The following is a 13,885-nucleotide window of genomic DNA, read 5'->3' as shown; positions in this document are numbered from 1 at the left end:
TTATCTCGTGCCCCGCAAACCAAACATTTGTATTTCAGGAGTGACGGACGAATGCAAACATCCACAGTGGGCCGGATTTAATCCACCAGTTGTGTCTCAAACTGCCAGTTAGTCCTTGAAGCATGAACTGAGGGCTGCGTGATGGACCAGCCTCCTGGACTTCACGTCTTCTTGTCCGATCTGCTGCTTCCTGTGTCGTCTTTAATAACCTCCATGTGCACAAAGCCGCCTCACTGTGGAACACCTTAAAGATGTGTCTCACGTTTTTGTCGTCTTCCTTTCAAAACCCTGCACGATACTGCAACAAACAGCTTTCTGAGGAGTAAAAGCAACTCACAAGTGTCGAGGTTTCAGAGCACAGACCACAAATCACTGCAGAATCCTATTAATGTTGTTCTTGACTGGACACAATCTCCACCAATCAATATGTTAACGGTGTTAACCATCTCATGTATACATACAACTCATCTGAGCACAGAGCTTAAAGATGCCCTGCAGAGTCGTGTGACTCAGTTATTTTGAATTGTTCATGTGACACTCAGGTTGTTTACATCCATACTGACTAGCTGGCAGCGTTCCTCCTTCTTTCCTTTTGCTGGTGCATTATGTGTTTCTTGGCACGTGATCGGCACCAATTACCCGATACCGTGAAATCACATCACTCGGCCCCAGCGTCAGACAGACTGTTGAGACCGGCTGGGATTACTTTCCAAAATTCTCTGAACTTGGCAGTAGTTGATTCTTGCAGACGGTCCGTCGGGTTAAATCTTTGTCCTGTCACTGGTGGAAATGATTTGGATGCTCATTAAGCAGCAGACATGGATGGATTAGTTGCTTGTTGCTTTGCTAACATTTGCAAAGAGAAACGATTAAATCCATTCTGAGAGAGAGTCTGATGAACTGGAAAATCAACACATAATATAGAGCGATTCAGGTTTCAGGAAAATAAAAAGGTGAATGAAAGTGGTGGGATGGTGACGACATTAACTCGGCCTGATGCACCACAGTGCACACGTACAAAGGCTGCGGCTGTCCGATATGAATGTTATTCAAAGGAAGGTTGGCAGCGTGGAGACGGAAACAACCTGAGTGTCATCAGGTGTTAAAAATCAGCACGGGAAACGCTTCATAATGTGTGTTTTAAAAGAAAAACAGTGGAATTCAGTGAGTGCAGCCATGTTGTTGCCAGGAGGGCAGATTGTAAAGCTCTGTAGCTCACAGTATCCTGAAGCAATGCATTGAACATTTCCTCCCCCCACCCCTCCGTACGGTTAACGCTGTGCTTGTAGAGGTCATCGTCCTCAGGTTTTACTCCTGCTGATGACTGTGGTAACCTCAGACTGAAAATCCTCTGCAGTAACACTGACTGAGCGTCGGAGATAAAGCGCAGCGCGCAGACAGAGAGCAGCAGTGACTGAGTCGACACAGTGAAACGTCGAACACGGCGTGGACGTTTGGTTCGGGCTTCGCAGCGCAGCAATCTCTCTCTGACGCAACGCCGCTCAACTCCCGAGTGCAGCTGATCTGGAAACTATCAGCGCTCTGCTTATAAATTTCCCCAGTGTGAAAAGCAATGCATACCGAATGAATCCGCCTCTATTTATCTATCTGACTATCCACACGCTCTCCTCTCACTCCGTCCTCGCCACCTGCCCCCGCTGCAGGGAAATGAAAAAAGAAAAGTTGTGGACTGGGCTGTCCCCGGACGTTTCCACGCGTGTCCGTTAGATTACGGATGACAAACAGACGCAGATCACCGTCCAGCTGTGATGGCACGGCGGTGTTTCTGCCTCCCCAGGGTTCACTGGGGTTTGTTAGTGTTTGTTAAAGTGCAGGGTGGGCGAGGGGGGGGTACACTGCAGCATGAAGTGGATCAGACAGGAAACACTTTGCAGTGTGCAGATAAAAATCAGCTGCTGCCAATGAATAATGCCCCCATACTACATTTTATTGATCAGTCCAGATCATATTCACATTAATAATCATCCGTTCTGAACGTGTTCGCTTCAACGCTCTGAGGTCTGAATCTCGTCCCACGGCCCTGAAGTCTGCGTGTGTTCAGGCTTCAGACGTTCAGATCACAAAGCGTTGACGTCATGTGTCACAAATGACTGTCAGTCATCAGAAAATTATGTCATATTCCAACTGGTAAAACAGGCTGAAAAGAAAGAACCAATCAGAGTTAAGGGGCGGGATCAAGAATGAGGAAGAATAAGAGTCTGATTCCAAACAAGGCAACAGGTTTGGATGAAAGGGATGCTGTGAAAGATTAAATCCACTCTCGATTCTCTAAGCGGCCTCTGTGGGTTCAGAGTCTGCTGGGGGTCGGGTGCGGTTGGCTGTAGCACCTGACCCCACCCAGCTGGGATGTCTGCAGGTGCTGCAGTGTGACGGTACATCTGAGCTTGTTGCTGCTGTGAATGTGAGGGTGGTGGTGGTTCAGGTGTTACTGGTTCTGTTACAAACCAGTGAGCTTCTTCATGGTCGTATTTCAAGTTTCTAGCATCAGTTTCTGAACTGACTTTATAAAATGTTTGAGATCTGTTTTCTAGCCTCAGTATTAGCGTGTAAAACTGTAAAATTCACAGTTTCATTTTATTTACTTGTTTCTCTTTTTTCTCTGTTGCAGAATCAAACGTTGTGCAAAGGCCTCAATGAACTTCAGAACGGACAGGTAAGGAGACGCACCTGGCTCAGTCACCACGCTGATGATGGTCAAATGTATTCGCTGGATTTACTCAGTGCAGTGACAACATGGTTATTTGTCTTGGAGAAAGAAAGTGGTGTCACTGTCGAACCTTATACAGAGCTGAATGTACCCGAGAGAGCAAGTCCTTCAGTCTGTCTCTCTTAGATAAAAGTAGCAAAATACTACTACTACTACTACTGCTACTAGTACTACTACTACCAGTAAAAGTCCTGCATTTAAAATCCTGTGTTAAAGTACAAAACTGCTGCCATCAAAAGTAAAAGTACTCGTTCTGCACTTTGTCAATACTGAAGCATCAGTGTTAGAGCAGCATGTTACTGCTGGAGCTGCTGCAGGTGGAGCTGCTGCAGGTGGAGCAGCTGCAGGTGGAGCTGCTGCAGGTGGAGCTGCTGCAGGTGAAGCAGCATGTTACTGTTGGAGCTGCTGCAGGTGGAGCTGCTGCAGGTGGAGCAGCATGTTACTGTTGAAGCTGCTGCAGGTGGAGCAGCTGCAGGTGGAGCTGCTGCAGGTGAAGCAGCATGTTACTGTTGGAGCTGCTGCAGGTGGAGCAGCTGCAGGTGGAGCTGCTGCAGGTGGAGCAGCATGTTACTGTTGAAGCTGCTGCAGGTGGAGCAGCATGTTATTGTAGGAGCTGCTGCAGGTGGAGCTGCTGCAGGTGGAGCTGCTGCAGGTGGAGCAGCTGCAGGTGAAGCAGCATGTTACTGTAGGAGCTGCTGCAGGTGGAGCAGCTGCAGGTGAAGCAGCTGCAGGTGAAGCAGCATGTTACTGTAGGAGCTGCTGCAGGCGGAGCTACTTTCAACTGCTTTATACAGTTAGCTAGTTCAGTCCAGCCTGGGGGTCGGGCCCCTCTGAAGGGTCGGCCGTTCAGTCTGAGGGGACTGTTTCTGATGTTTAGAGGTGAAATACTGAAAACAGCTCAGAGACACAGCTACACACTGAGATCATAGAAGGAAACCTCTGCTTTAATCTGTCATATTTTCATTAGTTTTGTGTGTTTTTTAAATTCCAGCTGTCAATTGAATGTAGCAGAGTAGAAGTATAAGGTAGCATAAAGTACAAGTACCTGAAATGTTACTTAAATGCAGTACTCCAATACATGTACTCCTACAAGCCTTTTCAACACTGAATTGATCAAATCAAACTTTCTCTGCAGTCAGATACTTTGTGTTTGTCCTGCTGCTGTAGATCACAGAGGAGAAAAACTGCTCCTCCTCCTCCTCCTCCTCCTCCTCCTCCTCCTCCTCCTCCTCCTCCTCCTGCTGCTGCATAGATTTTAGAGAAGTGATCGGGGCATTGTCCTTTGTGTGGCCTGTGTGGGACCACAGTTCATCTCTGTCCTTTTGGAAAGTGCCAGTAAGCGTTTGTGACTGCAGGAAGACGCTGAAGAATGTAAATGTCTTCTTTGGCTGCTTTCAAAGAGCAGAGACAAAAGGGAGGAGAGCAAGAAAAGGAAAGATGGAGATTCATTACACGTCAGTTTAATTTCAGAGCTGCGATTCATTACGCGGTCCTCGCGCTGTGGCAGCTTGGCTTTCTGCAGGCCCTCACAGAGCAGAGCATGCCATGCACACGAGCTCTGAAAAAAAGCTAATTAAAATGAACTTTGCGCTCTGTGATGGGGGGATAATTGTTGCAAGGCATCGGCGTGTGTAATTGAGGCTGAATTTGTTTTACAGGTTTACCTTGTAAATGGGTAGATTTGCCCCCCCCCCCCCCCCCCCCCCCCCCAGCCAGGTATGGCAGGACTCTCAGTTTGAACAGCGTCCAGCCGCTCTCATGACAGTCATGTAGTAAAATCTGTTCATCAGTGTACTTTTATTCCTGCGGCTGTTAACCAGAGGAGTTCATTAAAACCACGTCTCCAGTGTCATCAGCTGTCGTCTCAATGATGCCCACAAAGTTTTTTTTTTGCAGAACAAAAACACAAAAATCCCTGGAGGTGTTGACATGGAAACAAACTGCCATCGGCCATATTAACGCCACACATAAACACAAGTCCTCCAGTGTTTTCTTTTTTTTTTAAATGCGGCTGAAGACTCAACTGAGTCGCTGCCAAGGTCCTCCTCCAGCCAAGTAATGAAGAGTACGCTGTGCAACACCTTCCTTTGTTACCTCCCTAAGGCATAATTAGACACAGCCAAAGAGGGAGATCAATTCTGAACATCATAATACGACACAGAGTGAAGCTGTTAAATGATTCTCTGGAGAGTTTCCGGAGGTTCTGCGGTGTTTAACAGCCAGTCAACATCAAGGGAGGCAGGCTGATGTCTTAATTCCCCAAAAACAGGGTGATTCAGGATGGAACCGGAGCTCTTTCAACCCTCCTTCATCCCTTTTTTTCCCCAGCACCTGTTTAGTTACAGAATACCCAGCATGCACTGAGGCACCCAGGTCGAATCTACAGTTCATCACACGGACAGACGATCCTATTAAGAACAATCTAGATACTGATTGTTCCTGAAATTGTGTTTGAACTTCTTGAATTTGGAGATTAAAATAGTTAAATTCATCATTTTAAATCAGAAATGGATCTTTAGGCGTCACTGAAACTGTCACCTGTCAGAGTTGTGACGGTCTGTCAGTCTCGACCTTTACTGATGACGCAAAGAGCCAAAGCCTGAACGCCTGAAACATGCTGCTCTGCTTTACTGTCATACAAAACATCTTAGAATCATGTCGTCTTTCTAACTTTGTAGCTGTAATCTCAGCTGTCCGTTCAAAGCTTTCCACTCGACTGACTGTCTGTGGGCTTGTGGGAAATGTTCGTTAAAGACAGTTAATAGATGCCTGCAGATGACTCTATCTGGGCCTTATTAACTGGAAAACACAATAAAGCCTTACTCTGCCCAACTTCAATACAGATTTCTAACAATACCACAGAAAATGAATATTACAGTATGTCCAGACTAAAAAAGGCCGTTTATTATATTTATCTGTATAAATATTTATATTCAGGCAGTCTAAATTAAGATCATCTATATTCATATTTAGAGCATCTATGTCGAGGCCATTTACGATATTAATCATTCAAACCGTGTGTAATATTGATATTTGTACTGAATTCCTTGTTTTGGCTGTAAATTACAGACTGAAACAGCATGTCCTTGTTTTTGGAACCTCATTGGCTGTATGAAGTGTCAGTCATCTGCACCATCACTTCTAGTTGGCTGAATCTGGACACAAAAGAACAGGTGAAGGCACTCCTTTTCAACCTGGACTCTTGGCTATTATCAGCTGTGGACATGGAAGGTCTAATTTGTCCAGAGAGGTGTCAATCAAAAGTTCAGAGTGCAGCGGCCATTTTTAAACCATCCTGTTGCCGACGTGTACCTCCTTCCTGGAGTTAGCATGTTAGCATGTGGAAGGTTAGTGCGCCTGCCAGATAATTTGAAGTTGTGAAGCATCTTTTTACGGATGATGATCGGTGTTACTGGACCGGGCGGTCTGGACCTCGCTGATGTGACTGAATGATGACCAGTTTTGTTGGAGTGTGATTGATCGGTGGATGACGAGGAGACTTGATTGGTGAGTTGCCTCAGTGTATCGTTGTTGGTGTTGATCGTACCTGTTGAGAGCTTTGATGTGAGTACAGACTTAATGTAGGAGTGTTTAACCCTCCAGTGTTCCGTGTTATGATGTTTATTTGATTCACATGTGGGGTTTGTTGAACTCTTCAGATGCTGTTGGCCCTCAGGAGGGGGCAGGAACCCCCCTGAGTTGAACCATAAGTCCCGTTCTTGTGTCTAGCGTAATGGCCTCTGTTCTCCATGCTGAGCGTGTGTCTCAGCCCCCCCAGTGCTTCATATGAAGGACACAGACTCCATGATGGCGGCCCGTGCAGGCGATCCACCGTGCCTCTGACTAAATCACCACCTGCTATGAGCAAATTAAATATTGACTTCTGGTATTGACTTGTAGATCTAATTTGAAGTGATTGCGGATGAGCAATAATGGTGCTGAAAAAAGCTTTGATGGCGAGCCGGCGGTTGTTAAGGGCGCCTTTAATTGGCTGTATGGAGTGAATCATTGAGTTGGAGAGCGAACTAGTTTAGGCAGAAGTCAGGGTCACTTAATGTGCTCGGCGTTGGGGAAAAAACACTCCACACTCCTGTATCTCATGATTCAATCAGGGCTGAAACTGCAGAGAGGCTGAATCGTGTTTGAATCACGAGAGAAAATGGATGAAGACAAAGTGATTGGAAAGGTTTGTGCTGGAGGAACTGACGGTTCAAACCAGCTGAGCTGATGCTGCAGCAGTCGGTGGGATGGATGTAGAGAGGGGAAGTAAATGAAAGAAGTGGCTCCTTGATGGGAGGCCCCGTGCCGCCATCCTCCATCCTCTCCTCCTCCAGTGAACGCCGCCGCCGCACAGAACCTCCTCTAAGCGGAGAGGAAAACTCATCTCAGACGCGCCGCTGCAGAAATGAAGCGTCTTTCATTCAGCTCCGCTCTGTCAATATTTACCCGCTGGCCTCAAATCAAATACACTGATATTGAAAGTCGTCACACTCAGCGAGGCGAGAAGAAGAAGGAGGAGACAGCAGAGATTTGCTGCTCCACTCCTCCTCCATCACTCTGATCAGAAGGTTTCAGTCAATAAGAGCATTTAATAGAAGGTTCAGGTGTCCGGATACTTTTGGCCATGTAGCGTAGCTTAATGAAATGGAAACATGGACAGACTGATAGTTTCTGTCTGTCTGCAGCGTGTCTTCCTGCCTCAGCAGGTCTTCGGGGTCATGTCCAGTCTCGGCCTCGTCTCCTCTCTGACACGGAGCTTAATTACGCACCAGATGCCAACATTTGGTTAACCGCGGCCTCTCTGTTTGGACAAAACGCCTCGTTTACATCCAGCGTTCGCTTTGAGCCGCCGTTAGCTCGACTATCTGTCCTCGGCACGTACTGGCACGGAGCGCGCTCAGTCAGGCCTCGCCGGTTAGAGGTTATTGTAAGATGTGGTTGAGTAAACAGGAAACAAAGAGCGATGACAGGCTGCATAAATACATCTTTAAAACACGGGAGGGACAGCATCACCCGCTCTTCTGTCCGGCTCTGCTGTTTGAGTGCCTCGCCGATGAGCTTTGAATTGTAGCGAAAAGTGTTTATGACCAAAACGGAGAATTATTTCAAGCTCACAGTCTCGACATCGTGATTTTATTAGCTTGTTATCTCAAGAAAGAAATGACTCTTATCACAGCGTCTGTCTCCAACTTGAGATGAAAAAGTTTTTGTCTTCATCAGTTCATCAGACAGTGAAGACACCTCTCACTGTTTTATTCCTGATCACACCCAGAGGTGAAACTGTTGGCTGATTAGCTGATTATTACAAAGAGAGAAAATCAAAACTTTGAAGAATAATTTCATGTCATTTTTCAGTCACAAATGATTTTAGTTGTCATTAAATCATGACTGGGAGATAACGGTCGGATGTTTCTTTTATCGATGTGAGATACAGTATCAGATCATCTCAAACCAGTGATGTCATGATGATGTCATTAGATTTGAGCTCATATTTGTCGTGAAACGTTGAGGCTCAGTTATGAACTGGAAGCCGCTAACCAGTTGCATTATGGGGAATGTAGGCCCGTACTGGGGAGTAAAAGTCTCATATCTCAACCTCTGCTGCCCATAATTTCCCTTTTTAAGATGAACTGAAATGTTCCTGTTCACAGGCTGTTGTAGGGAAACGGTCGAGGGACCGTCTGGAGGAGGATGGCGGGGTGTTTTCTATGGACAGTTGACAGCTTTCACTGCGTCCCTTGTTACTTGTCAGTCAGGGGGTCTTCTGGGTGCAGGATGTCCCCTCAGACCTGGTTCAGTGGACACTGGGGGGCTGTGGATACTCTGCCACCTCTACTCAGCTCTGGATACTTCTACGTTTTTGCTTCTCAGCTTTTGGGTAAACAGAAATTTCCTCAGAACTGACCTGCTTTGTTTGTCGTGGTCGAGATGACTGACGGGGGGGCGCGCACCCCCCCGGGGCCGTTTCAGCTTCAGGCCTCCATGTTGCATCATGTGGACCACCCCGTACTGCAGCGAGGCCCCTCCCCTGCATGGATGAGTGTGTTGGGATGTTTCCCCCCTGCCCCAGGCTGTGTCGCCCCTCAGTAGAGGGGGGTTGGGGGTTGGTAGCGACAAAAAGCCCTCCCTTTGTCCCTCAGAGCCCCCTGGGTGACTGCAGGAAGTTCTCAAATATCTCTGAAGAGAAGCAGCAGATGTTCACGTCTTACTCTTCATGAAAGAGTGTCGACAAAAAGTCCAGAAAAATATCTTTTTAAAAAATCTGTTCATTTTTCTGAATTCTGCACTTTTTTCTTTCTTGTTTCAAGATGCAAGAAATTCTAGAAACGTCGATTTCTTTAGGAAATGTTTTGAAATAATATTCCTTTTCATGTTTTAAGAAAATAAACTTGTTAGGAAGTGACTTGATGAGCTGGACAGTTTTTACAGTGCAGAGCCTGACAGATACATCACAGGGATCCATTCGCTCATCAGTGAAGGAAAAAACCACAAACTGTCTTCATTTCATTTTGTGACGAAGTCTGAAGAAATAATATTCAATATTCAAATGGTTGTTTTTTAAAGTGTTCAATATTCAATCCATCAGTGACTCACAAATTACTACAAACACCAAATATATGAAGTAACACTTGAGCTGCGTCGTCAGAACACTTTGTACAGGACGCAGCACTCAGTGTGCTGTTCTATGTAGAACATCACAGCCGCCTCATCCACCACATTTCATCTTTATGTTTCAGAATAAATGAGCAGCTTCTACCTCAACATTAAAACTTCTTCTATCTTTTAACACTAATTGATAACCAATTTTCAAACCAATCAATAGTTGACCTCAGCACATCCCTTTGTTGCCCCGTGTGTGTGTGTGTGTGTGTGTGTGTGTGTGTGTGTGTGTGTGTGTGTGTGTGTGTGTGTGTGTGTGTGTGTGTGTGTGTGTGTGTGTGTGTGTGTGCGTGTGTGTGTGTGTGTGTGTGTGTGTGGACGTTTTCAGATTCTCTTCAGTCTGTTTGTGTCGGAGCCCCTGGTGGCAGTCAGGTGAACTGCAGCCTCAGTGTTGGGGTTTGGAGGCCGTCTCTCGGTTTTTGTGCGCTGAAGTGTGTGTTGAGTGTGTGGTCGCTGTTCTTTGTGGCTGCATCTGTCTGCCTCTATTGTTTGCAGGGGTCCATCTGCTGGCCTCCAGCTCAGCCCCTCCTCCCCCCTCAGACTCCTCTGCTCAGGCAGCAAACACCCCCAACCTTTCCCCTCCTCCTCCCAGCCTCTCCCTGCCTCTGTAGGGAAGCCAGCTGTCCTCCTCCTCCTCCTCTCCTCTGTCCCTCCATCACTGAGCTTCAGCGTTCAGAAACCTCGCTGAGGCCAAACTTACTGTGAGCCTTAATGTCAGTGATCACCACGCTGTGCTGAGCTGTAAGTTGTTTATTTGTACTCTTTCACCAGTTGTTTTAATGTATTTTATCTGAACATTGACAATAACATAATAATACATGTGCATATATAAACAGGAGGGAGTAGAAAGTCATTTCACTGTGGAGCTAAGATTAAAAGATGACTTTCAGAAAAATCATCTGCAACTATTGTGATGATCGACTGAATTTAATCAAATGTTTCTTTGTTTAGCTTCTCGTTAGTGATGATAGATTGATTTTTAACTGATGACATCATCCTGAGCTTTAGACAGTGGTTTTCACAGATTTCTGACATTTTAAGATAAAACAGTTCACAGATAATTTACAAATGAATCATTGTTAGTTTCAGCTTTAATCAAATCCAAGTGCTGTTTGGTCCATTTAGAGCATCTGTTGTAATGTTCAAAGCTGTGTTACTCTGGACAAATGGACATCATGAAGCTTGATAAAAGTGGTAATACTGTATATAAACCTCCTGTATCAGTACACCATGGACTGGGTTTAATGTTCTGATCAATAGTTCAGAATGACAGAAGTGAGTATTGATCACTGAGCTGGAAATGAAGTCATAAATATCTCAGTTTAAATGCAGAACAAGGGGAAGACCAGCATTCAGTTAGTGATGATGGTGTCAGAGCACGTGACGTCACGTGTTCAGGCTGTGTATTTTTGCAGGTAGTTGTAGTACTGTGCCGTTGCTGTCAGCAGGTTTAGTCGTATAAAGAAACCTCTGAAAGCCTCAGACTCAGTCAGTCTCGTGGCTCAGCGTCACGGAGCTCAAACAGAGATATGGAATAAACATATGAATCAAGAAACGCTTCCTTTCAAAGTAAGGAGCAGATCAGTCAGTAATCGTTACACATTCATGTACCCACAAATGAGAGTGACAGTTGGGACCTCGGGGAGTACTGCTACTGCAGTAATACTCCCAACCAGTTCAGAGACCAGAACAACACAGACCACATGATCAGATCACCTGGCAACAGATAACAAGACATCTTCAGCGTGGAGTGATATCATGATGGTATTATTGTAAAGTACAAACAGTAAAATGGGATCATGCTTTGTCTTTTGGTGGACAGCTTGACTTTAAGGTTCAGTGGACAAAACAGGACGTGGTGAGACATCCTATTTCCAGTTTTTATCAAGACAGTTATAGTTCTGAGGTTTGTCCACAGAGACAAAGGTTTAATAAGTACGTAGATGGAAACCTTGACTCTAGAGGGATGTTTTCACTTTCGTCTGCCGTCTCTGAGCTCATCGAAAATCTGATTCTGAGAGGCCGACCCACGAGTCACATCACAAACCAGTCCGAGCCAATCCTGGTCCAGAGTTCAGTTGACACAGGTGTGATGTAGAAACGTGAAGCCACCAGTGAAGCAGGAGACATGTCGTGTTTTTAATGAGGCAGGAGGAGCAGATGCCTTTTTAAGGATTTGATTTTAAATGTAAAGCAGAGAAAACACGACTCATTACTGTCCTCTGCAGACTGTTTGTACCTTCATGCTTGTCTGGACGGGACCTTTAATCTACAAACTCAGATACCTGTCACTGTAGTTAAAGTTAAAACTGTGACAGACCTGGAAACTGAAGCCAGTTTTTGAGCAGCTGAGTCCTTCAGCTGTGATCTTTGCTCCTTCCTGCACCTCCTGGTTCGGTCTTTGCCGTCATAGCTGGAAAGATAAAACCGGCACAAGTGTCTCATTTTGCTCGACAGATGTCCGTAATCCCGGCTAATCCAACATGTTAAACGGTTGTTTTCTCTGCGGCGAGCGCGGGGCGCCGACCCCGGCGCTCAAGCTTCCCACAGGCCAGTTGGACTCCCTCAGACCCCCTCTGGTCCTGGTCTAGTGCTCTCAGCTCCCTTCCACACTGCCAAGTCAAGGCTGAATTAATAAAGTGTCTGTTTCCGTGGCCATATGTGAGGCTAATTATGTTAGAGGGCGAAGAACGAACAAGTAAACCTGACTTTGTAGATTTATTCTGACCTTCCTTCCACTTTATTGATTCATGATTGTCTCCTGTGCCTTTAACAGCGACACAGACGCGAACCGGTTCATCTGATTGGTCTTTTTTATGCTCAATCCCACAATCCATCTTTGTTTGGTCGTGATGACTGCGCCGGTGTGTCGCAGTGCTTTGATTACTGCTCAGAAATGACTGTTTAGTCTTTACAACCTTCATTTAAATCACTGTTTTCTATGTGTGAGTCGTCTGACGGCAGCCCTGCAGGTGATAAATCCTTCCTGTAGATTAGTAATGTGTCCCCTCAGATTTCAAATCACTCTCTTAAATAACTTTTTATTCCCTCAATTGAGTAGTTTATAATCTCAAATGACTCGATTCCTTCCCTCAAATTAATAATTTGTTCCCTCAAATGACTAAATCATGGTCTGAAGTGACTTCCTTTACCCCCCCTCCCCTCGCGCTTGTCGTCAGGCATGATGGGATTCAGAACCTTGAAGCTGAGGTTTTATGAACTGGATAGCATCCACAGCATCACCACTCTGTGCAGTGAGACCATCTGCTGTCCTTTATAGCTGTTCTGAGGCATGTCAGAGATACAGCTTTGTGTTGAACGGACTAAAATAGAGGTGTGTCCTCACATCTCTGTCCAAAATCCACCTGAGGGTCACCATGGACCTCAGGGGACAAGGACCAGAGGACGGAAAGTGATAGTCCTGTGCTGTTAATTTGAAGGATTTCGTTTTGAGGCACCAGTTCATTCAATCTTTCCCTGAAACCTTAAACTGTTCAGGTAGAGACCTCCTTTCAAAACAGCCGGATAAGATTATTCAAAGAACATCATTCAAATTTAAAGATGACAAAACTGAGGAAAGTAAATGAACTGAGCACAGAAATGTTGAATTTTATCAGGATCATTTGTTCAAAATGTCAAACTCCAAACTGGGTCCCGTCAACAGCTCAAAGATATTTTGGTGATGTGATCTGGATGATGCTGCTCCTCACCAGACGGTGGCAGTCATCCACATTTAATGCTGTTGTTTGCCAACCAATGAAAATGGAAGAAGACATTTCAGCGTGTTTCTGTTGTCTTGTGGTTTAGAGACAAAAGGAAATGAAACACGGTGAACGTCTCACGGTGCTGTAGCGTCAAATCGAGCAGGAAGCCGTCACAAAGGAGTCTTTAACCGATGTTTCAGTCGTCACGTCCACATGTTGAGCGTTTTTCAAAGCTTTTAATTGTCTAACTTCAGCAGCAGGAGCATTTTCACAACACAACTCTTTTGTTGAAAATAAAAAATCACAGCAGTTTTCTCACAAGAGCCTTGGCCTCGAATAAAACCGGGGGCTGTTTCCTCTCATTAACTCCCCATGTTGTCTTTTTGAAAACGACTTCCTCCACTGAACTCACCTGGAAATGAAGCAAGCTTTCCGAGTGAAGTGATCGTGAAATGGATTGTTAGTTTGAGCAGGTTGAAGCCGCCGTCAGGTCCAGATCTGTGGTCACTGTGGACGCTTCTGTGGCTGCAGACGTCTCTCATGCAGTCAGAGTGAAGGTGTAACATCCTGTTTCAACTGTGGTTAAACCAGGTGAAGGGAGGAAGGAGGTCGTTTCATGGTGTGGACGTAAACATCTTTAGAAAAGGATCCTAAAGCGTCTCAGCTGTGTCCTAATTCAGTGTGACCCCGTTTACACTGAGTCGCTTCATGCATCTGGATCAGATCTGATCTTTCGTTCATTCATTCATTAGTTTGGTCGACTCTGGTCTGCGTGGAGGAATCCGACCTGTGA

At 45.6% G+C, this 13,885-nt stretch overlaps 1 protein-coding gene across 1 annotated transcript in view; it reads left to right on the top strand.

Moving 5' to 3' along the window:
* The window catches only part of phf21b (PHD finger protein 21B), a 79,143-nt gene that overhangs the window by 35,849 nt on the left and 29,409 nt on the right, over positions 1-13,885 (top strand). The window contains exon 3 of the mRNA XM_041963570.1: positions 2,630-2,674. Coding sequence (XP_041819504.1) covers positions 2,630-2,674 — 45 coding nt within the window. The remainder of the gene's footprint in view (positions 1-2,629; positions 2,675-13,885) is intronic.

This window comes from Chelmon rostratus, chromosome 22 (genome assembly GCF_017976325.1).
Source record: "Chelmon rostratus isolate fCheRos1 chromosome 22, fCheRos1.pri, whole genome shotgun sequence".
NCBI classification, from domain to species: Eukaryota; Metazoa; Chordata; class Actinopteri; order Chaetodontiformes; family Chaetodontidae; genus Chelmon; species Chelmon rostratus.
Note: the sequence above shows the minus strand (reverse complement) of the source record. Positions and strands in the feature narration are given on the sequence as shown.